A 22,777-nucleotide genomic window follows, 5' to 3' on the forward strand; every position below is an offset into this window, starting at 1 on the left:
GAATTAGAGTTGCTCATTGGGTTGAGTTTTTCCAGATAAGGCTACATGCCAGAATATACATATGTGTATACAAGTATGTGCACGTGTAGACATGTGTACACACCATGAATGTAAAGGGGAGGAAGGGGACAATGAATGGAATTCTTAACAGTTTTCTGTGCCATGTTGATTATCTCGAGGTAGAAGAAGGGCCATTCTCTGCCTTCTATTTCTTTTTTTTTTTTTTTTTTGGTTTTTTCGAGACAGGGTTTCTCTGTGGCTTTGGAGCCTGTCCTGGAACTAGCTCTGTAGACCAGGCTGGTCTCGAACTCACAGACATCCGCCTGCCTCTGCCTCCCGAGTGCTGGGATTAAAGGCGTGCGCCACCATCGCCCGGCTGCCTTCTATTTCTTAAGTCAGTTTCCTAGTGCCCTTCAGTGTAGCTGAATTGTTTTTACTCTTTGGGAGTCTGCTGCGACCCAGCTCCCAAATAAACACGCAGACTTATTCCTGTTTATGAATGCCTGCCTTCGCTTGGATTCTTTCTCGTCAGCTTTTCTAACTTAAATTGTCCTGTTTCTCTTCAACTTCATTTTGCTTCTGAACTTTTAGCTTTCTTTATTCTGTGTATCTTTCCTTTTTCCTCCATGACTGCCCGTGTAGCGGGGTGACTGGCCCCTGGTGTCCTCCTCTTCTGCTTCCCTTGAGCCTAGGCTTCTCCTCCTATTTATTTTCTTTGCCTGGCAGCCCCGCCTATTTCTCTCTTCTGCCTAGCTATCGACCGTTCAGCTCTTTATGAAACCAATCGGGTGTTTTAGATAGGCACAAGCAACAAAGCTTCGCAGAGTTAAACAAATGCAGCATGCAAGAATGCAGCTCATCATTAAACAAATGTTCCACAGTGAAAAGGAATGTATACATCTCAAACTAACATTCCACATCACTTCAGATTTTTCCTTCTCTTGATATATTTGTAGGCTAGATAAAGGTATAGTATATAAATCATCACAAAAGTTTGCATAGTGAAGTTCTGTAAGCAATCGTGAAGATGACATACAGTGCATAGCCAGTATTTAGCCCTAAAGGAATTAACTCAGTGTAAAAGGTTTTTCCCTTAAACACAGCAGTGAAAACCCAGTGCAGTTAGCTTTGTGTGTATTCAGAACAAACAGCTGCATTTGTGGGAAATAATAGTTGAAGAGAAAAAGACAAACAGCCAGTAAGATGGCGGGGGTGTCACTGTATGAGGAAGGAAACTTTAAAACAAGGTAAGGGTGTTCGTTCTGTGACAGTTAAAAATCTGAAACCAGGGCCATTAATAAGTTCTTTTACAACTGAGTTACAAAGTTTACCTAGTGTTTACCTAGCACTGACTCTGGAGTCATGAGGTGAAGGAGTTAGAGCAGGGAGCACTCACTGTGTAGTGCTCCAGTGTTTACCTAGCACTGACTCTGGAGTCATGAGGTGAAGGAATTAGAGCAGGGAGCACCCACTGTGTAGTGCTCCAGTGTTTACCTAGCACTGACTCTGGAGTCATGAGATGAAGGAGTTAGAGCAGGGAGCACTCACTGTGTAGTGCTCCAGTGTTTACCTAGCACTGACTCTGGAGTCATGAGATGAAGGAGTTAGAGCAGGGAGCACTCACTGTGTAGTGCTCCAGCGTTTACTACTCAGCACTGACTCTGGAGTCATGAGATGAAGGAGTTAGAGCAGGGAGCACCCACTGTGTAGTGCTCCAGTGTTTACTCAGCACTGAACTCTCGAGTTACATCTATCAGCATGCGTGTGACCTGAAGTCACAAAGCTCACGTGTTATTCTGTATGCCTTCTCATGTTGTACATGATCAGACCTCTGGAACATTATTGCTAACACTGCATCTTCTGGACTTGTGTATCACATTGTAGATTTACCTAAGTGGATTCTTCCCAAAACTTGATGCAGACCACATTTCCACAAGTCTTTCAAGCCCAGAGAGAAGTTTTATCTTCATTAACAGTCGACCAGTACATCAGAAAGAGATACTGAAGGTAACCACTTTTAGAAAGAAAAATATTCCTTGCATCAGGAATCTAATATCTTTTAAATAATTTTTTTCCTTTTTCTAATTTTATTTTTATGTGTATGATATCTGCCCTCCATGTATGTCCCTACCATGTGCCTGGTGCCTACGGAGGCCAGAAGAGGGCATCAGATCCTCTGGCACTGGAATTACAGTTGGTTCTGAACAACCATGTGGGTGCTGAGATTGAACCTGGGTCCTCTGAAAGAGCAGCCGGTGCTCTTAACCACTGTGCCATCTTTCTAGTCCCAGAAATTAAAAACCTTAACTCTGTCGTTTGTCAGATTGTTAGAGACCACTTCTAGGAACCTGATTTAAATAAGGAAAAGAAAAACAAACAAAATCCCTTTCATGGAGCTGCTATTTTACTTAGGTTCCATTTCCTTTCCACAGACTAACAATAATACATTATCACCCCCATTCTGAGTGAGGAGGCGAGTGTTAGGTGGTTTGAGGATATTTGTTCACGCACTCCTTTCCACAGACTAACAATAATACATTTTCACCCCCATTCTGAGTGAGGAGGCGAGGGTTAGGTGGTTTGAGGATATTTGTTCATGCACTCCTTTGCTCATGACTTGAAACAGGATCTGGCCACTAGGCCCCGTTGGCTCTGAGCGCTGCATGGTAGATGCATCTCCACGCCTATTAAATGACATCCTGAAGGGAAGTAACCAGAAAGTAGCCGGGGTGGTTTGTACCAAGGCCTTCCATCTCCATGGTACTGTGCTTGGTGAAGCCAAGTGCACAGAGTGTGTGCATTTTAGGACAGCCTGTGCTCCATGCAGGGCCAGGACCTCATGGCACGGCCCACCTCAGGCCAGCAGTCACAGCTGCTTGCTTCCTCAATGCAGTGTACACTTCAGGAGCATTTAAAGTTGGTGGTTGCATTTCTTCTTTTCTCTTTCATGCATCGCATATGTTTCTAGCTAATCCGGCGTTATTATAATCTGAAGTGCCTGAAGGAGTCTACTCGGTCGTATCCCATTTTCTTTCTGAAAATTGATGTTCCTTCAGCTGAACTGGATGTAAATCTCACACCAGATAAAAGTCAAGTATTATTACAGAATAAGGTAACCTTTTTCAAATAAAGTTTTGTATGTATTTATGCCGTTTATAAGCTTATGCAATCGTAACTGCTCCCGTGTAAAAAAGACTGACTTTTTTATATCTTTGCTATTATTTTGGATATTGTCCTTTTTTTACCCCAGTGTTGCCCCTAATATTTGTTCATTTGTATTTTGTAGGAAGCTGTTTTAAATTCTCTTGAAAATCTGATGGTGACCTGTTACGGACCGCTACCCAGTACAGAGTCTTGTGGAAATAACAAAGTAGCTGTTTCCACAGCCAACATGGCTGCTCGTGAGACAGCAGAAACAGATGTGCCCTTGAATAAAATAGAGTCACCTGGAAATAATTACCCAAATGCTGACACTTCGGCTGTCCACTTCCAAAATGATGAATCTAGAAAAAACACTGCTAATTATTTAAATCAGCAGATAAATGTAAACGACCCCTGTGATGGCCATGTTAGTAGTGAACAGCCTCGCGTTAATAAGGACACTGGAAGTCCTTTTCAAAGTGTCTCCGTGGATAGGTCCTCCTCAGAGGCTGTCCAGAGTAAATACGGCAAGACTAACTCCGCCGGTTCCGGCCAACATATCCAAGGAGAAAATGGCAGGAACGGGACAGAAGAACGTGGCGGAGGTGGGGGAGAAGCGTTTCTCGAAGAATCTCTGGCAGTCTGTGCTGGTGACTGGAGCAAGGGAAATGTGTTGAATGCGGTGGGAGAGAATATTGAACCTGTGAGAATTCTAGTGCCACAGAAAAGTCTAGTGTGTAAAGTGAGCGATGATAGTTACCCAGCCCCTGAACCGAAGAATCTCAGTGATGGCCCTTGTAGCAAGACATCCAATGTAATAGATAACAGATCCGGACAGCTTACAGCCTATGACTTAATCAGCAACCGAGCAGTCAAGAAGCCCATGGCAGCAAGGGCCCTGTTTATTCAAGATCGTCGCGCTCAGTTCCTCGCAGAAAATCCCAAGACTTCTTTGGAGGATGCAGCGGCACAAATTGAAGCACTGTGGGAGTCTCTGAGTGAAGAGGAAAAACTGAGGTAAGTTTCCAGAGTGTCGTGTGTCCTGGATGCTCCACTGTTTCCATCCGAAACTTCACATTTAGGAAAGACAATGAAAATGCTTCTAGGCTTCACTGAGTGTCTTTCTTGGTATCATTTTTAATTGTTATTTTAGAGAATAGGGTGTATTATTTGTAATTTTTGTCTTGAAAACATTCATGTCTACTGCTTCCCTGTTTACCGTGTGCTACAGCTTCTTCAGTTTCTTTTGGACTCTCTGCTTTCTTTATTTCTGTTAAAGAACTCTGGAGTGGGTGTGATTTAAGCTTTTGCATTAGAATGGTTTATAAACATCTTGTCTGTTCCCTCCTTTTATATTGGTCTCTGAAATGAGACACAGTACAGAGAGGGCTGTGCCGTTGGTGTAGAACCAGGTTAGCGCGCTACTGCCTGTATCCAGTGTAGCTTGTGGCATCTAAATCTCATCTATTGGCAATTCATAAATTGTAGTGGGTGTTTTGGGGGTGTAAGTAAGTAATTTTGATCTGCTTAAAGTATTATTTGCACCTTCAGATGTAAGTATATGTCCCCAAACAATCTAATGGCTCACACTTGCGGGAACTTTTTCCCTTGGGAGACGCAAACGTGTCCCCTTTCTTATAAGGCACCAAAGACAAACCAAAGTACAGTTCCACCAAAGTCCAGCTTGGGGAACCGGTACGTTTATTAGACTTAATTACAGAGCATGGATGAGGGCTTACTCAGAGGAGGATCAGTGACCCCAATTAGCTGCACCACCAAGACATCTTAGGCCAGCATAGCTGTGTGGATGGAATGCCCCCCCAGTTAACCTTCCGCCCTCTGAATTCTTTAGCACCTCCTGAAGCAGTGATGCCATGTGCAGCTCAGTCAGAATTGCCCACAGCTGCTGGAGAGGTGAAGGAAGACGATCTGGAACCTCGGGGAGGGTCTGCTGACCCCTCCCCCCCAACTCCTTCCTCCCACAAGGGAATCTCGGCAGTCAGCAGGTTCAGGCCTTAGGCTCCCGTCCAGGCAGCCGCAGCTGCTCTGTAAAGATGACGGCTGTCACCCTGCACGGGTAGCACTCTACACACAATGGTATGGCAATACAAATTGTTGCATTTTCAGTTATCTGGCCCAGAAAATGAAGGATAAAATTAAACTTCTAATCACTAATTACTATCTGATTTTTTTCAAAACTCTGTCAAATATCTAGGAAAAACATTTAAATATAATCCATCATCTCTGGTTTAAAATTAATTCTAAATGTAGATTGTCAACATTTTCATGTCTTCATTAGTGAATTCAGTCTCAGGAAAAAACCCAGTTACAGCTAATAGTGATGACAATTAGGACATAAAATACTGAGCTGTATTAGAAAGCTGTTACTAAAAACAACAAAGATCAAACGTTTGCTCTCTTAAATATCACACACCAGACAGCTTGTTTAGGGGAGGGCGTGTTTGTGCTTTGTTCTTTTCCAAATATTTATCAGTGTGAGATGCAGTGAGCCTATTACCCCATTTCATCCCATGCTCGGTTCTGCTTCGAGAATAGTTCCCACATGACCCTCCTTCCTCACAATGCTCAGGCCAGCCTGAGAGGGGACTCACTGACTTCATAAATATGCGTGTTTGTATTCTTGAGAAATAAAGATGCCAGCCCAGAAATAAAGATACCAGCCTGCGGTAGTGGCGCACGCCTTTAATCCCACTAATGGGGGGCAGAGGCCCGCGGATCTCTTGAGTTCGAGGCCAGCCAGGTCTACAAGAGCTAGTTCCAGGACAGACTCCAAAGCTACACAGAGAAACCTTGTCTGGAAAAACCAACAAGGAAGGAAGGGAGGACGGGAGAAAGAAAGCTATTTATATTTTAAGAATAACCATAATATAATCACTGTAACTTTGCCTGCATGTGTGTCTGTGCGCCACATGCATACCTAGTGCCCGTGGAAGCAGAAGAAGGTATCAGGTCCTCTGGGACTGGAGTTCCAGGTGGAGTTGGTAGTCTGTGTGTGGCTAAGAATCGAGCCCAGGCCCTCTAGAAGAGCAGCTGGTGCTCTTAACCATGGAGCTATCTCTCGAGCCCCTCATAGCTTTTTAAGAACCTGATTTAGTACTTGAAGTAGCCAGTGTTCAAATGCTAAATACTTCATGAATGTCAGATTTTTAGAATCTTATTTTGAGCTACTGTGCAATTAGACTCACAGTATTATAGCTGCCTTACGTTTTATATGAGTGATACAATTATGTAGTGTAAAGATGAGTGAAATTTTTAAATTTTCACATGGTTCCCTATAAATGTGTTGCAAGGAGGGGGGCTCCACTTGTTTTTCCTGGCCGCCCGGCTAGCTTAGCCCCCAAATAACCACACAGAAATTGTATTAATTAAATCACTGCTTGGTCCATTATCTCTAGCCTCTTATTGGCTAACTCACATCTTGATTAAACCCAATTCTATTAATCAGTGTATTGCCATGTGGCAGTGGCTTACCAGGAAAGATTCTAACCAGTATCCGTCTCAGGCAGAGGATCCATGGCTTCTCTGACTCTGCCCTTCTTCCTCCCAGCATTCAGTTCAGTTTCCCCCGCCCCCGCCCTCCCTAAGTTCTGCCCTATCCAAAGGCCAAGGCAGTTTCTTTATTCATTAACCAAGGAAGGCCACACAAACAGAAGTAAATCCCACACCAGAAATGTGTGTAGTTCTCATGTGTCAAGTTGTCTGTGAGTGTGTGGCCGTGTGAACTCAGGAGGGAGGCGTTTCCCTTAGTCTTGCAGCAGTTTCTCTTCCGTTGCCTTGTGGAGAGGAGTAGTTAGCGTTATCTACCTAGGGAGTTCCAAACTGTCAGAATATTAGTGTTAGAGTTGGCACGCTTCATCTGAGGTTTTGTTAGTAATGTTACGGAATCCTTTTAGAGCAGACCTCAGAAACTACTCCTCGGACCTGCAAGCAGCCATTCTTTGTTGGCTGCTGGTGTGTTGGTATTGGTGTGTTGGTTTGCTGGTGTTGGTGTGTTGGTGTTGGTGTGTTGGTTTGCTGGTGTTGGTGTGTTGGTATGCTGGTGTTGGTATGTTGGTTTGCTGGTGTATGTGTGTTGGTGTTGGTGTATTGGTTTGCTGGTGTATGTGTGTTGGTGTTGGTGTATTGGTTTGCTGGTGTTGGTGTGTTGGTGTTGGTGTGTTGGTTTGCTGGTGTTGGTGTGCTGGTGTTGGTGTGTTGGTTTGCTGGTGTATGTGTGTTGGTGTGTTGGTTTGCTGGTGTATGTGTGTTGGTGTGTTGGTTTGCTGGTGTATGTGTGTTGGTTTGCTGGTGTTGGTGTGTTGGTGTGCTGGTGTTGGTGTCTTGGTGTGCTGGTGTTGGTGTGTTGGTGTGCTGGTGTTGGTGTTGGTGTTGGTGTGCTGGTGTTGGTGTGTTGGTGTGTTGGTGTTGGTGTGTTGGTTTGCTGGTGTTGGTGTGTTGGTGTGTTGGTTTGCTGGTGTTGGTTTGCTGGTGTTGGTGTGTTGGTGTGCTGGTGTTGGTGTTGGTGTGTTGGTGTGTTGGTGTTGGTGTGTTGGTTTGCTGGTGTTGGTGTGTTGGTTTGCTGGTGTTGGTGTGTTGGTGTGCTGGTGTTGGTGTCTTGGTGTGCTGGTGTTGGTATCTTGGTGTGCTGGTGTTGTTGGTGTGTTGGTGTTGGTGTGTTTGTCTCTCACTGTTGTGATGAGGTCATGGCTGTTATAGCAGTGTCCCCCGTGTAAAGAGTGACTTCTGTGAGTGTGACTGGGATTTTTAAGCTGTGATGTGACACTGTGTGTTGTACATAGCAGGTTTCATTTGCTCTAAGCCAGTTCATTTAGCATGGGTAACAGGAATGTGTCTAGAAAATTCTGATGTCTTGGAATCAGACACACAAATGCTTTTTTAAAAATCCAAATGTTTAGGTTTCAGGGCCAGGGGCCCTTGGACCTTGATCCACTGGGTCGGAGCCACGCCTCTTCTCCTGCAGCTTTCCTTCTGTAACCCCAGCTCTGCACAGGTAGAAGGCCATACAAGAGTCCGTCTGGAAGCAGCTCGGTGGCAGCCCCGCCTGCCTTCCCCGTGGGCCTGCCTGGCCCATATCCACGGCCTCACTGCAGACCTGGCTCCCACACCAGGACAAGGGTGCACCCCTTCTGCGGGGCTTTTGTTCTCTTCTGCTTTTCCTTTGTGTTTTCCATCCTTTCCATTCCCGTCGTTTAGGAAATATGAGTTACGGATACTCTGGCTAGTGAAAAAGAACATGCATTTTCTAGTCCTAAATAGTACAGTCTGCAGTTTGTTCTGTAGTGATCGAAAGTTTTGAGTTATTTAGCTGAAATTTATTTTATACAATATATTCTGGTGACGGTTTCCCCTCAGCTCCCCATACAGGAGCTCTAACCCACACCCGTCCAACCTCATGCCCCCTCTCTCTCTTTATCTCCCTCTCTCTTTAAAGTACAAAGAATCAAGAAATATGCATCACAAAAACATAAAACCGAAAGTAAAATATACACACAAAAGACTAATAAGGCCAAAAATGCCCAAACAGTCTACAAAAATCACATTGAGTGTGTCTTGTGTTGGCCTCTACTGCTGGCGTGGGACCTGCCCTGAGTTGTGGTTAATATACCCAGTGAGACTCCAATGGGGAAAAAAGAAACCCTGATTTTTCCTGTACAAGTGGATATCAGTTCATGTCCACACCCTCCTCTCGGTGTTGGGACCTCATCTGTCTTAATCCTGTACAGGCCCCGTGCATGTCACCAGTCTGAATTCACGTGTCCGTCAGTCCTGTTGTATCTGGAAGAGTCCCCATACGTCTGCCTCTGACAATCTTTGGAGCTCCTTGTCTGTTTGGAGGACTGAGTCCTCCAAAGTCTGGCTCTGAACACTGTCCAGTGTTCATGTGCAGTCTTCTTCATAGGCTTGATGACTTGTAAGAGAAGGGAAGTATGGGGAGTTATGGAGACTCAGCAGCTGTCTCGTAGATGGTACAGAAATGGTTCCCTGTATAACACTAACCAGAAAGCTTTTGGGGAGTTAGCCCACGAGAAGGAACACGGTGCGAGGAAGTGAGAAGACTCTGTGAGTGGGGACAGAAAGTGAGAGTGTGCTGGAGAAAGCTGCTTCTGCAGGTCCCAGGGCCAGCCTGAGGTTCCGCTTCTGCTGGGAAAGGAGGATGGGAACCTTTGGGTCTTTCCACTTCTTTTCCTCCCCTCCCCTCTAGAGGGTTAGAATCCGGGTGTGAGCCACTCTGCAGAGAGGGCATCCTTCAGGCAGGTGGTGTTAATCTGAGCTTTCATTTGCAATATAGAAATCTATCTCTACTTCAAGCAACTAAGTGATGTTGCAAGTTGGATGTTACTGGAAATGATAAGTAAACTTTATAATTAAATGTAGCCTTTAGTTTCAGAAACATCGTCTGACCTGACCGGTCAGTCAAATCAGTGTGAATACTTTCCATTGGAGTTGCTAAGGCCCTTAATGGTGTTACATACAGAGGTACCAGCTGTTCCTACTTAACATTTACCTCGTATTATTTGGGACATAACTTTTTTATGTTTCCCAAGGAACTAAATTAAATTGACTTCTTGGATAAATCAAAAGATTAGTACCATATGCGAAAATTTGCACATGATAATTAATTACAAATGGTGACCTTTATCCTGAACTCATTTTCCACCCCATAGGAAAAGTCTGCCGTTCTGATGTCTACTGCTAAAAATATACTTATTGCCAGTGCCTGCAAAAGTAAACTATTAAAGATCCTGTGTTTTGTTTAACTAACTCATATGTTGGTGTTCTGGGTACACTTCAGAGAAGATAACTTTCGAAGGTGTATGAGAAGCAGATGGCTCACTGTTGATCTGGTTTCCGATGGAGCAGGCCTTTGTGCCGTCTTATCCAACCAAACGTAGCATTTCTTTATCCAGAAACAGGCTCTGTGAAGCACACTGTGTTGCGGTCTCTTGTTTCTTAGCCTCACTTTATAGTATACGTACAAGCCACGTTCCGTAAGTTCTAAGCCCGCTTCTTACAAGACCGGAAATAATCTTAGTTCTCTAGTTCCAAATGCCAAACTTATTTTGAAAAATGTATCAGTGTTACGGAATAACTAACCTTTCGTCAGATGTCACATTCAAGCTGGAGGATTTGTGTCTCTTGTTTCTTTTTGTGTCGTGTTGGGGATTGACCCCAGCCTAGCCTGCGCTACACATGTGCTCCCCCACTGAGTACAGCCCCAGCCCAGGACTGTGTTGTGTTGGGATTGACGCCAGCCTAGCCTGAGCTACACATGTGTTCCCCCACTGAGTACAGCCCCAGCCCAGGACTTGGACTTCTTGGTGGAAACTTAGAGCGAGCATCACCTTTTCCTGTGGACCAGGCAGCTCCTTCCTGATTACAAAGCTCAGTACTGGATGTACACTGCCCACATAATACAAATGAGCACCCTGCGGGACAGAACAAAATACTTTGCATTGAGTTTACATGGTTTCTAGTCAGCAGAAATCCACCAAGCAGGCCACCAGGATCCCTTCTCTCCGAGGTCCCTTGGACACTGCTTCCTGGGGTAAACAAGGCGGCAGCTACTGCTCATGCGACAGAAATCATTGTGTTTAAAAGCAGAGCCATTCAGTGTCAGAGGGGCCTGAGCTGGGAAGCCAGGCATCTCAGCTTCTCCCAATGTGCTTGACAGTGCCACTGTAGTGGACTGCCTTTGGCTCCAGAAGCTTTAACTCCTATGACTGAGAAAAGAAGAAAGCCCGCTAACTTTTTACCTATTAGAATTGAAATATTTTTTACCACTAGAATTGAAATACCCATTGCTTATACAGTTGCAGTTGAATTTCATAGGTTAGATCTGTTTGATTTATTGGAATTTTGCATATCAACTGATTGCGTAAAGTGAGGATGGAAAAATTACCATTAACTCAGTGGATTACATGGTGTACTTTCTACCCTGGGTGCTATTGGAACGCCTTTATCGCGCAGTATTTCTGTTCTCCATTTGATTTCGAAATGCAATTTACTCTAGAATAATTTGGCCTTGTAATTCTCCTTCCTCCACCTTCCAGGTGCCGGCACTGTGGGCATACGCTGCACGCTAAATCATTTTTTAAATTGGGTAGCGTTTACCTACAGCAGTAATGTCTAGTTTTAGAAGAACAATAAGGCTTGTTGATTCACCGTCTAATATTGGAGGCTTTTAAAAATAAACTTGGTTTCTGTTTTAGCGTGAACAGAAAATAGCTATTAGATTTCACTCACCTTTTGCTGTGTCTGGCTCATCTTATTTCCCGTCCTGGCAAATGATCCGGGTTAACATATAAAGAATCAGAATTTTTCCCAATCATTCAAGTTGAAGTGGTTGGCATTGTTACTGAGATCTGTCATTTTTCTGACATTTTGCAATCGGTTTATGCCACTGATCAAGAGAAGAAAGGCACACACATTTGAGTGTTAAGCTCCCTATGACCCCTTCATCTCTGATAACTTGGCATTTTGATCTGCTTCATCTAATGTTGTCAGTGTCTCATTTTCTTTCTTTCTTTCTTTCTTTCTTTTCTTTTCTTTTTTTCTTAGTTTTTCAACACAGGTTTTCTTGTGTAACAGTCGTAGCTGTCCTGGAACTCACTCTGCAGACCAGGCTGGCCTCGAACTCACAGAGATCCGCCTGCCTCTGCCTCCCGAGTGCTGGGATTAAAGGCATGCGCCACCACCGCCCATCAGTCCCCATTTTCTTGCTCTGTTTGTATAGCGTATACATCTTTTCATTCTTTTGTGCTGTCTGTGTTACAAAAGTTGGGTATCCTGTCCCTTAGTTAGATTTGGTCTATGAAATATTAAAATAATTGACATTGTTGGCATTCAGTCTGCCCTGCCTCTTGCTGTCTGTTCCTGTCTTCTTTGGAGCAGTTGCAGAGGTACTCAAGGTTTAAATGAATTAATTGTAACATCTATTTTGTATTACTGTTTGCTTTGCTTAGTAAGTTCACCATGTACCCTTTTATCATGCTTCAGTTAAAGTCAATACCGCACAGTCTCCCATCGAACCTACAAGCCCCCGGTGTAATTGCTTTCATGTTCATGTTACTCTTTTAAGAGTGCAATTATGTTAGCAGAAAACTTCTTTTATCTGAAGCTTTCTGTTTAATCTTCTCTTTGAAGGATATCTGTGGTTGGTAGATTTGAATCATGGACTCTCTCGCGACATAAATGGCGGCACATTGAGCCAGCGTTGCTTGTTCACTTGGTGTCCTCACTGACTGATCTGGGGGCTTTACCTTTGGTTTTCACCAGCTTCTTCTGGTGTATCTGGCACACTTGGTTTGCATTTAGCCTGCCTGGACTTGCATCTCATAGATGACTCCTCATCAAATGTAATTTCATTTAAAAAATAAATGAGACTTAATGTGTTGAGGTGCTGTGCACAAGCCCCTGGCTGCTTCGGTGGTCATGGGTCCCTTTCCTTTCTTCCTCACGGTGCTCATTTCTGTACTCTGGCCTCAGGTTCACTGGCCCTTGTGTGTCCATTCTGCTGTGTAGTTAAATCGGTGGCTATTCCATCTCATATACTGTTTTAGTTCTAGACGGTCCACATCTTTCTTTGTATGCGTATAGATTCTGCTCCTCACCTGAGCGTCCCCTTCTGTCTCCCTCAGTCTCCCAAAGCATTTATACAAATCTTTTTATTTATTATAAATCTGCGTCACTTTGAAGGTGGTTTTTCTTGACCTCTTCTCCTCTTGGCCATGACTCACATTTTTCTTTTTTGTTTCTTGGATGGTGACTTTTAATTGTGCAATGGCCATTGTGGGTGATGCTGTTCACTCCTGAACAGCGTTGATTTTATTTAAGACACCTTTGAACTTGTGGGGTTTTGTTTTGCGTTGAATGATGGCGAGACTTACTCAGTTCTAGGGTGTAGGGTTTTTCCTTCCAGTTTTAATTGAAAGCCCAACGTGTTTACCAAGCTCCGCATGTAACCCGGACACCAATCTCTGTTGCCCTGCACTGCGGCAGCTGGAAATTCTGTTCAGCTCATTAGCCTCTTCATGTTTTCCCGAGGGCTCCCACACATGGGATTTTCTGTCCATTTCAAGTTGTTCTGGAAGCAGAGGTCTGGGTTCTGACGACACAGAGTAGTCGGTGCCATCTCCCAGCTGAGTTCCTGCCGCTCCTGCCCTCCAATGCTGGATAAGAACTCTGTGAAGACAAATGCAGGCGCTTTCCCGTTTGCCTCTGACCACTTTTCGGGAGCCAATTTCTGTGCTCTGTTTGGAAGTTTCTCATAAGCACGCACAGGAGGGTCACTCTGATACACATTTTCTTGTCATTCGTGAATAATAGCTCGTTACTTTTAATACAATTTGCTTCAGATTATTATTATGTTTTTATCATGTGCTTATCCGTTCTGTCTCCTCTCTGTTCTTAGGTATGAAGAAAAGGCTAAAAAAGACTTGGAACGATACAATAATCAAATGCGGAGAGCTATTGAACAGGAGCCACAAGCACCCTTAAAAGATGGCAGAAAAAAGCTAAGGGCCGCCAGTGCATGGGGCTTGGCCCAGAAGCACAAGCTGAAAGCCTCGCTATCTAATCAGCCGAAACTCGATGAGCTCTTTCAGTCCCAGAATGAGAAAAGGAAGAGTGAAAACATTAAAATAGCCGAGGTCCCCTTTTCTATGGAGAGCCTAAAAGAGAACTTTAAGAAACAAAAGAACGTTGACTTAGAAGAGAAGGATGAGATCTGCCTGATCCACGGTCTCAAGTTCCCCGATGCGTGGCTGGTCACGTCCCGAAGAGATGTCATGTTACTGAACCCATACAGAGTGGAGGAAGCCCTGCTGTTTAAAAGACTTCTTGAGAATCATAAACTCCCCGCAGAGCCACTGGAAAAACCAATTATATTAACAGAGAGGTAGGGTAGAGCAAGAGGGTCTTTAACTATAATGTTTGGTGTTAAAAGTTGGGGGGTCTTTTCTAGTAGGGATAAGTGGTGTTTACTTGAAGGCATATCTTGAGAAGGTTTTCCTATACTCTAGTGGTGCTGCTAGTTGCTTAGAAATGATTTTGGAAGATCTAAGGGGCTCACATCTTGACTCAGTAAATCCCAAGCTCGCTTCTCCTGTACCTTGTGACGTCTCTAGGGGAATTGGAAGCTAGAGTTGGTTTTCTGTGCTGTTAACACTGCTCTGACACCGTCTGACATACGCCTGAGTAGAATCACACAGTGAACGCCTTTAGCAGCCATCACGAAGACTTTTTGCCCCATCCTGTTTCTGCCCATATGTGTGTATAGAGACACGTTTCCTCTTATTAAGGCGTGTGAGACTAATTCCTACTTAGCCTTTTCATATACTCACAGGTGATCCGTTTCTAACCTAATCACAAGTGTCTTTTTCATACCTTACTCAATAATAATAGCTGAGAATTGCTCCTCGGTGTTTCGAAGGGTTTGTTTTTGTTTTATTTTTTAGTTTTACAATTTTGAATTTAATTTCTTTCCGTAAGTTCTACATATGGCATTTGGATGTATTTATTTTTTATTGTCTGACTGATTTACTGTGTAGCAGTCGGTGGAGTTTTTTTTTTTTTCTTGCCTCCTTGCATCCTGATTGGCAGCGAGGTTTTCGGTTTGGCTTTTTTTCTTTAAGATCTGTTTTATTTGCGTACACGCGCATGTGCATAACTTCCATGTGACGGGTGCCTTCAGACGCCTGGAGAGGGCGTCAGAGCCCTGCAGCCGCGGTCACAGACCATTGTGAGTAGCCAGCTGTGGGCACTGGAAACTCAACTCCAGTCTTTTTTTTTTTTTTTTTTTGGTTTTTTCGAGACAAGGTTTCTCTGTGGCTTTGGAGCCTGTCCTGGAACTAGCTCTGTAGACCAGGCTGGTCTCGAACTCACAGAGATCCGCCTGCCTCTGCCTCCCGAGTGCTGGGATTACAGGCGTGCGCCACCACCGCCCGGCTCAACTCCAGTCTCTTCCAGCAGTGCAGCCGGTGCTCTTACCCATGGAGCCGTCTCTCTGGCCCTAAAATGGCACTAACATGTTCCTCCCCTGTCTCTTGCTGAAAGTTAACTGCAGGAAGACAGGAGATTTAGGTTCTTCTTTCCGGTAGGGCTTGTTCCCGGTCGGGTGCTCCATGCGCTTCAACGCAGTTCACTAGCTTTGGACAAAAGTGATCCTCCCTCTCAAAGCTCCCACTACCCCTCTGTCTACTATCTCCAGTAATCTACTAATGATTGTTGCCTGAACTAATTATATTTTCCATTAAAAATGGGGTGGTTTTTTTTTATATCTTATATGAGTAACTTGATGTGTGTTATATTTAGAGAACTACTGTTTACATTTCTCTTTGAGTTTGTAATACTCCAGAAGACACAAGCTGTCCTTTATGTCTGTCTGTCCGTCCCCCTGTCTGGGCACGCTGTCCAGCGGGCCTCTCACACTGTGCTAGCAGAGTGCAGAAGGCTTTCTTCCAGGGCTTGGCACTTCGGGTGATGGGAACACTTTTCAAGTCACCCTTGGACGAGCCTCCATAAATCCTCTTATTTCAATCTGAATATTTAACGTAAAGAACCATAATCTCTTTCTTTTTCAGTCTTTTTAATGGGTCTCATTATTTAGAGGTTTTACATAAAATGTCGACAGTTGACCAGAGATGCGGCGGATCAACTTACCTGAGTGACCCTCGTCTGACAGCAAATGGCTTCAAGATCAGGCGGATACCAGGTACAATGCTGGGCTCACTTGGAAATACTGTCTCTGACTTGGAAAACCTTCTCCCAAGATCCGCACTCGGCTTGGACGGTTTCCGGGTGTGTTTTCATTTTGCTGAACGTCGTCGTCGTCGTTGGGCGTGCAGGAGTGGACTTCCTTCAGAGGGCCACTCGGGCCATCGCTGTGCGGCTTCCTCTTGTCTTTTGGCATGGCAGCCCAGATGCCTTCCTTGTAACTCAGCGATCAGAACTCTGACGTCAGAGCAGAGGTGTGGGATAATGGGCTGTCTAGCGAGGCGGCCATCTCTCTCGCTGTTTGAAGCTCTTGCCTTGTTTTGCCAACTGACATGGAGCGTCGGCTGTCTCACGGGAATGTCGGGGCTCCATGGCTTTGTCAGGTAGATCGGAAAGGATGCGTCTGCCTCGGGGAGTCCAGTTTTCTTACCTCGCCTTCTGCCTTTTTCTGGTTCCCGTGCTGCCGTAGCTCCTGGGTTAGCCTGTCCCTCGCTTCCCTTGCCCCTGTCCAGCACCACAGTGTCACAGCCAGAGCGTGTGTGTAGCGAAGGAGTTTTAAAGAAGTGCTTTCACAGAGGAGCGGAAGACGTGAGTGGGGGCTGGAGAGAGGGCTCAGTGGCTAAGAGCGCTGGCTTCCCTTCCAGAGGACCCACAGAGCGGCTCCTAACTGTCTGTAACTCCAGTTCCAGGGGATCCCAGCCTGTTCTGTCCTCCTCGTGCGAGGCTTCATACGGTGCACTGACATACATGCAGACAAAACATACACAGTGAATTTTAGAAAGAAAATAAGTAACAACAGTGTGCAGAAGCCAGAGCTGGCTGTCCGCTTGGTGTTTCACAGCCTGACCAGGTACAGATGCCTCCCAGACACGCCTCAGCTCTGCGGCTCCGGCTGCTCTTGTGGAGGTGGACACGGCGTGTCCAGAGCACCCATCTCCCACGCTCTTCACTAGCAACAGCTGTAACTTCCCAGTGGCCCTTGCGTGCAGCCTGCCCTTCAAAGAATTAACGTATCAACCCGTTACCATCCTAGCAGCCTCCAGGGGAACTTCTGTCAGTCCCCGTTTTCCAGCACGGAAAGGTTAAGTTGGCTCCAGAGGATGTCAGTGTTACAGTGAAACCCACACAGCCTGCCTCGAGAGTCTACCCCTTAACAAATTTTTTTGCACAACCCTTCATTAAAATCGGCAATTTAACTTCACAAAATAAGTGTAAACCCTGAGGTAACATGAATCAGTTGCCGAGGCTGGGCATGATGACACAGGCCTGTTGTCATAGCTTGAGGGGCTGAGACAGGAAGGCTGCTGCACGTTTAGGGCTGGCCTGATGTATATAGTGAGCTTACAACAGTCTTGGGCTACACAGGGAGACCTGTCTCCAAACAAACAAACAAAAAGGAAGCCTAGTACTCCACATAGCATGGCTCTGAGTTTAAATCCCCCTCCAGCCCCCAGCCCCAGCCCCCCTCTCAGACCTGACCCAGGCTGCACTCCCTTCTTCTAGTCCTCATAGAGAGCTTTTCCTGGAGTCCTGTGGCCTCTTTCCATCGGAAAATTTCAAGTATGAAGAATGGGTGTCTGTGTGAGTGTGTGAGAGAGAGACTTTATTCTCAACCCATTCCTCTAGTCTGTGTTGCGGGAAGGTACCTTTTCTTCACATCTATATGGTACCTAAGAAGGATGGGCGAGCCGTCCCGTCCCCCTCACCTTCCCTGGTGATTTCCAGTCCCTCCTGTGTCCTCAGACGCATTTCACCCCCTCTAGGGGACTCCGTCGCTCATCTTCCCTCAGTTATTTCCTGGGGGAAACGGTTCGACCCGCGCTGTGACATCTCCCGTTTGGCAGATAACCGAGAGTAGACCGGCCAGGCCCCTAGAGCTGCAGCCCTTCAAGTTTGCCCGATTGCTGTTGTTACTCGTTCACCAACAGCCATTAAAATGCACAGGCGCTATGGATCCCAGCATTAAAGCCGCTGTTGTTCACACAGGATGAGTGACTTCTCTAGTGTCAAAGCCGATGCTTTGGAAGAGACCCTGTCGTGGATGTTCTACCTAATTACACGTCCAGTCACGTGGCCTTTAGTTATCACGACTAAGTTACCTAAAATAGCTTCATAAGTAACACCAGTTTCTGGTGTTTCCTTAGTTGAATCTCTGAATAAGCACTAGCATGTTTAGTTCCTAAAATCCTATAGTAACAAGGTACGGTGTCTGTTTTTATTCTTGCTAAGTTAAAATTGTCGCGGTCTTTAAATTAGATATGAGGCTAGTAGGCTAGAACTTGGAGTATAGCAGTGGACAAAACGCTTAAAACCATTTTGACTTTAATAAATATCATTCTCTTCATTCTCTCTCCAAAGTAAGCAATGTTCTAAGCAAATGCGAGGAACAGACCAGTGGGACCTGAGATTAAATTAAATTATATAAGGCACACGTGGGGTCGTTGAGCACCTATGACTTAATTGAAGGCTTCTGGGAAATCATTATTTGTTCTCCAGGAAGCAACGCAACTTTGTCCTGAAATATTAGACTCCGGTCAAGGTTCACTAAATGTTCCAACAGTGATTTTTGTTTCCAATGGATATGTTCTGGAATATAATTTTAACCAACTCAACTATGCCCCTGTGTTTTGTTTTTTCTCAGGAGTTTCCAGTACTGAAGACTACTTGGAAATAGAAGGCATGGCTAAGTGTCTCCCGTTCTACGGAGTAATGGATTTAAAGGAAATTCTTAATGCCATAATAGACAAGAACGCAAAGGAGCCTTACGAGTGCAGACCCCGGAAAGTGACGAGTTATCTGGAGGTGCGTCTCGTGCTCACATGCTCTTAGCCAGGGAAAAGCTTGGTTTTTCTTTTGTTTGGAGATGGGGTCCCACTCTGTGTCCCTGACTGGCCTGGAAGTCACTCTGTGGACCGTGCTGGCCTTGAATTCTCAGAGATCCACTTCCTCTGCCTCCCTCCTAACCCTCGGCCAGGATTAAAGGGCTGGGTTACCCACTTAGCCCAGTAGTAAGTAATTAAAAGAGCAGATTCTAAAATGTTTATTTTCACAAAGAAATTGCTACTTTAAAAAGCTCAATAAAAATATTTCACACATAGGCTGTGATAAATGCTATGAGAGATCCTTATAATACAGTTTTACTTATGAAATATTGTGTAGAGCTGTTTTCTATTAATTTCAAAATGGTTTCCAAGTTGTTCAAATGTTATGCTGTATTATTTGTCAAAAAAATTGTATTATGATTCTAAACCCTGAGCTCTTCAAAAGGAAGCGAAAGATCTACATTATTGAATAAATGAGGCTAAATTGTTGAATAAATGGAAGCTTTACTACACTTCACATAGCATCTACCAAAATGAGAATTGAAATTAGGTTGGAAAAGCACATTCAGGGCTGCTGGGTCTGATGGCGTGCCTGCCCTCCCAGCACTCAGAAGACTGAACAGGAAGATCACAGGACTAAAGGTCTTGTCTCAGAAGTCAAACATAAAAGAAGAGGGCTAAGCCTACCCAAGCACAGACTAAGGACCGTGACTGTGTCTCTCGTTATGTCCCAAACCAACCTGGACTTGGTTTTCACCCTCTCTCTTGTCTGTGGTGTTCAGACGCAGCCATGCCCATCCCCGGGACTGGAGAGGACGCTCAGACCAGCTCTGTTGACCCCTTGGGAACTTGTGGAAATTCCCAGCCAGTTGCCAGGGCAATCCAGAACTGATTGTTTTAGGGAACTCCAAAGAAGGCTTTTTCTTAAGAGAGAAAAGAAAAAAAGAAACATGGATAAAAAATAAGGTTTCAGAAATAATGAGAAAGTGGCAGTTGAGAATAGACTTGAATGGCTTTACACTGGAGAAACTAGGTATGGTTGTTATGGGGAATGGTCTTTAAAAAAAAAAAAGTTGACCAGGCACACACCTTTAATGCCAGAACTTGGGAGAGAGACAAAGACGGGGCGATCTCTGAGTTAGAAGCTAACCCGGTGTATAGACTGCATTCTGTGATAGCCAGGGTGACTGACACAGAGAAGCCCCGTTTGGAGAAAACCAAAGGGGGTGATAAATATTTCAGCATGGCAGAGAAGCATTAGAAAGGACATGCATCATGGTCTCTGAATCAAGAGCCAAAAAGAGTGAAAAATAGTTTTTCCTTTTTGTGTGTATGTTTGAAACCTCACCATGTAGCCCAGATTCTCTCAAACTCCTCCTCCCAGTCTTCCTGGCTCACTCTCCCAAGTACTTGGGGTCACAAGTGTCCACTACCAGCTGAAAGGAAACCTTTCGAGGTGAATGAGAAGATGTACGTGGTAGAAGAAGACACGGCTTTGGCTACTAGTAGAGGGGTAGAGAGACTGGGCATCTGGGATCTGAAACCAAGAAAACGGGGTACAATAAAAGAAAGGACAGCCCCGTGAGGAGCAGCAATGTCCAGGTGTCATGGGAGCTGTTAGGACCTGACCTCGGTCTTGTGTCCGACCCCAGCAGTTGCTTGACTCCAGGGGTGTCCGGGAGGTTTACCCTCTGCTAAGGATTAACAAGTTGGATATGGAAAGGGACTAAGGGGCAGGGAGAGAAACCTGAACACACTATATTCCAGGAATTCGCTAAGTCAGACATAGTACTGGATGCTGAATTCACTACTCAACCTCAGGAGGGAGGGCACAAAGTTCCAGGGAGGCCTGTGAGTCTGAGAGTAAGGAGGGGTTAAAGGTCAAAGGAAAGGAAAGACAGATTCTGTTGGAATACGGGGCTGGAATGGTTGGAAGGGTTAGAGGCCCGTGGCTAAGAGAATGATGTTAAAATGTAACAACTCTGGGGGCAGGATTTCTTTTTTAATACTAAAAGAAGCCAGTCTTGTTTATGATGCTGTTTCCCTAGACCTTTCTCCTCCCTGTATCAGAAAACAGCATTTCTGCACCAAACCTGAGGACATTCCCTTTGGTTCTGCAGACCTCCTAGCCACACCGCCTGAGGCAGACGGCCACAGCAGCTCTTGTTACCAGCCCCACAGTGGCTGTCGGCCTCAAACCCCGTTTCCCCCTGCAGCCAGAACGCTCCAAGACATGGGAAATACTTGGCAGGCTCTATTTCATCTCTAGTTCCTGTCCTGGAGGGTGACCCGGTGCCTGCTTAACTTCTGTCTTATCTCCTCTCTGGGCCACACCCACACAGAACGTTTCCTTCTCCGAAATGCTTTACTTTGCTCATGACCTTGGCATCTTAACTGAAAAGCCTAAATGTCATCCTCTGAGCTAGCTTCCCCTTTGCGCCATCACTGCCCTTGTCCAGTTAACCGCGCGTAGGCCATTTGCTCACAAGTCTTGTTTCTCCGCACTGAGATGTAAACTTCACGAGGTCTGGTGTTCAGCCTCCAGAGTCTGCAGCATCGTTAACTGTTATTAATTAAATAGGTATTCTTCAGTTTTTATCTGCCAGAATAATGTGTTTTTTTCTTCAGGGTCGATCCTAATGAAGTGTGTTCCTTTTCTCTTCACAGGGGGAAGCAGTCCGTCTCTCAAGACAGCTCCCCATGTACTTACCAAGAGAAGACATCCAAGAGCTTATCTATAGGATGATGCGCCAGTTTGGAAGCGAAACCAAAGAGTGTGTTCATGGCCGCCCATTTTTTCACCATTTAACCCACCTTCCAGAAAGTTCATGATTAAGCTTCTGATAGTAACTGTTGACATTGATGTGGTTTTCAACCATTTTTTGCATTATCATGTATCAAAATGATTATTTTATAAATGAGGATTTACTAGCCTATTTGTATACTGGAAAACTGTTTTGAAGTTGTAAAATATATAAATAAATACTCTGCAGTATTGATTTTGTTCTCATACCTAACCTTCAAACTAGGTGTAAGTTGTAGGATCCACAGGAGAGGATGGGGTTCTCTTGGGTGCCTGACGAGCCGTAGACGCCACAGGAGAGGATGGGGTTCTCTTGGGTGCCTGACGAGCAGTAGACTCCACAGGAGAGGATGGGGTTCTCTTGGGTGCCTGACGAGCCGTAGACGCCACAGGAGAGGACAGGTGTGCCCTTGGGTGCCTGACTTACGAGGTTACTGTTTAGGAGAATTTACCCACATGGCTCAGCTGGCTCATCACAAACGGGTTTTCAGTGCAAGTTTCAAGTCAGGTGGCGAGGTAGAGAATGAGAACATGACCAAATAAGGTAGCGCTGCCTCTCCGATATGATAATATTTTAGCCTTAGGGTCAGGTTTTGTCAGAAAGTATATGTGGGAAGATCAACCTTTTCAACAGAAAAATTAGGTTACCATCGTTTTTTTTCTCTCTCATGTATTCCTTCACAAACCAGGACAACGTTTCAATACTTTACCAAACAACAACAACAAAAAAAAAAAAACGTGATTTGTTTAATGAGTGCCTTTTGCTGTGTAAAGTAAGATACATTGTGGTGGATATGGTGTCTGCACACACCATCTACCGTTCTCATGAGTCACCTATGAATTCTTAATCTTTGTGTTACAAATAAATTATAATACGTGGAGTTATTCCTGCTGCTCAGTGTTTCCCCACCAAACTTAGGTTTGCCGTGACCCAAATACTGCTCATTCCCACACCTCTCTCACTCACCTTGTGATGGGGCTTCCTGCTGACGTGTGTGTGGGTGTGTGTGTGTGTGTGTGTGTGTGGTGTCGGTGCTCATTGGCACGGGTTTTCCTCCATGCAGAGGAGGGTGGAGGAGAGCAGTATTTTTACAGTATTGCCCTCTGCATTGGCCTCTCCCAACAAGATCTCTTGTTGAACGTGGAGCTCACTGATTTTTCTGCCAGGCTATCTGCCCATTGCTGGGTTTGTAGGCTCAGACTGCGAACCCAGTTTCTCTTCCTGTGGTTGTGTGTGTGTGTTGAGGCAGGGATGCTGGGGTCAGAACCCACATTT

At 45.0% G+C, this 22,777-nt stretch overlaps 1 protein-coding gene across 10 annotated transcripts in view; it reads left to right on the forward strand.

The window, feature by feature from the left end:
- Window positions 1-22,380, forward strand: part of LOC121459147 (PMS1 protein homolog 1-like) — an 80,773-nt gene extending 58,393 nt beyond the window's left edge. For all 10 annotated transcript variants that reach the window (XM_041668682.1, XM_041668689.1, XM_041668683.1 and 7 more), the window contains 7 exons: window positions 1,885-2,007; window positions 2,969-3,112; window positions 3,287-4,158; window positions 13,574-14,059; window positions 15,744-15,874; window positions 18,518-18,678; window positions 21,366-22,380. In XM_041668682.1, the coding sequence (XP_041524616.1) occupies window positions 1,885-2,007; window positions 2,969-3,112; window positions 3,287-4,158; window positions 13,574-14,059; window positions 15,744-15,874; window positions 18,518-18,678; window positions 21,366-21,530 (2,082 nt within the window). In that variant the 3' untranslated portion in view covers window positions 21,531-22,380. The remainder of the gene's footprint in view (window positions 1-1,884; window positions 2,008-2,968; window positions 3,113-3,286; window positions 4,159-13,573; window positions 14,060-15,743; window positions 15,875-18,517; window positions 18,679-21,365) is intronic.
- Window positions 22,381-22,777: the final 397 nt, after the last annotated feature.

Source organism: Microtus oregoni, unplaced genomic scaffold (genome assembly GCF_018167655.1).
Source record: "Microtus oregoni isolate MIOR12 unplaced genomic scaffold, Mior012 000018F_ref0000195, whole genome shotgun sequence".
In the NCBI taxonomy this organism is placed as follows: domain Eukaryota; kingdom Metazoa; phylum Chordata; class Mammalia; order Rodentia; family Cricetidae; genus Microtus; species Microtus oregoni.